Source organism: Mesitornis unicolor, unplaced genomic scaffold, assembly GCF_000695765.1.
Source record: "Mesitornis unicolor isolate BGI_N332 unplaced genomic scaffold, ASM69576v1 scaffold13499, whole genome shotgun sequence".
In the NCBI taxonomy this organism is placed as follows: Eukaryota; Metazoa; Chordata; class Aves; order Mesitornithiformes; family Mesitornithidae; genus Mesitornis; species Mesitornis unicolor.
This window is the reverse complement of record NW_010209452.1, coordinates 63,985-65,514: the sequence shown is the minus strand read 5'-3', so window position 1 is coordinate 65,514 and position 1,530 is coordinate 63,985. Positions and strand designations below refer to the sequence as shown.

The 1,530-nt window shown below is 38.3% G+C and overlaps 1 protein-coding gene across 1 annotated transcript in view; it reads left to right on the top strand.

Moving 5' to 3' along the window:
- Positions 1-207: 207 nt before the first annotated feature.
- The window catches only part of PPARG (peroxisome proliferator-activated receptor gamma), a 24,637-nt gene continuing 23,314 nt past the window's right edge, over positions 208-1,530 (top strand). Inside the window, exons 1-2 of the mRNA XM_010192885.1 lie at positions 208-432; positions 1,106-1,275. Of these exons, the coding sequence (XP_010191187.1) occupies positions 213-432; positions 1,106-1,275 (390 nt within the window). The 5' untranslated portion in view covers positions 208-212. The remainder of the gene's footprint in view (positions 433-1,105; positions 1,276-1,530) is intronic.

Here is a 1,530-nt window from a genome sequence, read left to right as displayed (position 1 = left end):
ACTGCCTAATGTGTTGTATGGTGACAAACTCAAGTCAAATGGTAGATGGGGCCTAAACGCTCCCCTAAAACCTGCACCTGGTTGTGAGTTTGCATTTCAACCCCCCCAACATGAGGCAGCTGGACCTCAGCTTGGAGCCAAACACATTACAGAAATAACTGGCTTCTTTAAAAATGTCTGTTTCTTTTGTTTGTTTGTTTGCAGGGATTACAATGGTTGACACAGAAATGCCGTTTTGGCCCATTAATTTTGGAATTAGTCCGGTGGACCTGTCTGCAATGGATGATCATACACATTCCTTTGACATCAAGCCTTTCACCACTGTTGATTTTTCAAGCATTTCTTCACCACACTATGAAGATATTCCTCTTGCAAGAGCTGATCCGACAAGCATTGATTATAAATATGACATCAAGCTCCAGGATTGCCAAAGTATGCTTTCAGTTTTGCTAGTATTTCCTTGATGTTTACATTTGCTTCATTCTCTGGGAACTGTGCTATCAACAGAAGAGTTCAGAAGTATTCAGATGCCTAAATGCTGGTATCCTGTGTTATCAGAGATGTCTGCAAGATATTATTGCAGGGCAGATGATAGAAAAGATAGAATACATTTAGCAGACTTTCAGCCTTCCAGAGCAGCAGCCAGAGATTAGGCAAGCTATCGGAAAGTATCTAAAATTACAGTAAATATCTTTTATCAGACACACACACCCCACAATTTGTTTCTGAAACCTCCAGTCTCCTCTCGTGTATTTTGTGTATAAATCATCCTTTGAAGCTCTATGCACACAATGCAGAATAAGTATCCTAGATGTTAAAAAAATGCCTCAGCATACATAGAATATAAATTATTAATGTGTGTAGCTTTTTAAATCCCAAATTCTACATCAGAATCTGCTCTTCGAGGTTTTTCATCCTGTATACTGCTAGTGAACTAGCTGCTCACAGCTTCCATCCCTTCACATCCTTTGTCTACTACTCGTTCTGTGTTATGAAGCAGACCAATGTATCTGTTTACTGTGATTGCTTGGGATTATTCCTTGCTGCTGCTGCTTTCTATTTAATGATACTTCAAGTTTATAATTTCAATCTTCTCTACGCACAGGTGCAATCAAACTGGAGCCTCCTTCCCCACCCTACTTTTCAGAAAAAGTTCAGTTGTACAATAAACCTCATGAGGAGTCTTCCAACTCCCTTATGGCCATCGAATGCCGTGTCTGTGGGGACAAGGCCTCTGGATTTCATTACGGGGTGCATGCATGTGAAGGCTGTAAGGTAAGTTGTCACAAATGTGTTTTGTCTGAAGGGAGATTTGATGCTATTTTCATCTGAATGAAATAACTTGATAAAACCAGAGATCTGTGCTTCTTAAAAAAAAGTTTTAGGTCTTTAAAGAAATTGTTCTGCATATACTGCATATACTTTATGACTTAATAAGTTGGAATTTTTTAAAATATAATTTGGGATTTTTATTATGTCACTGATCTATTTCAATTTTTTGTGTATTTCTTCTACCTTTGTCGATTATGC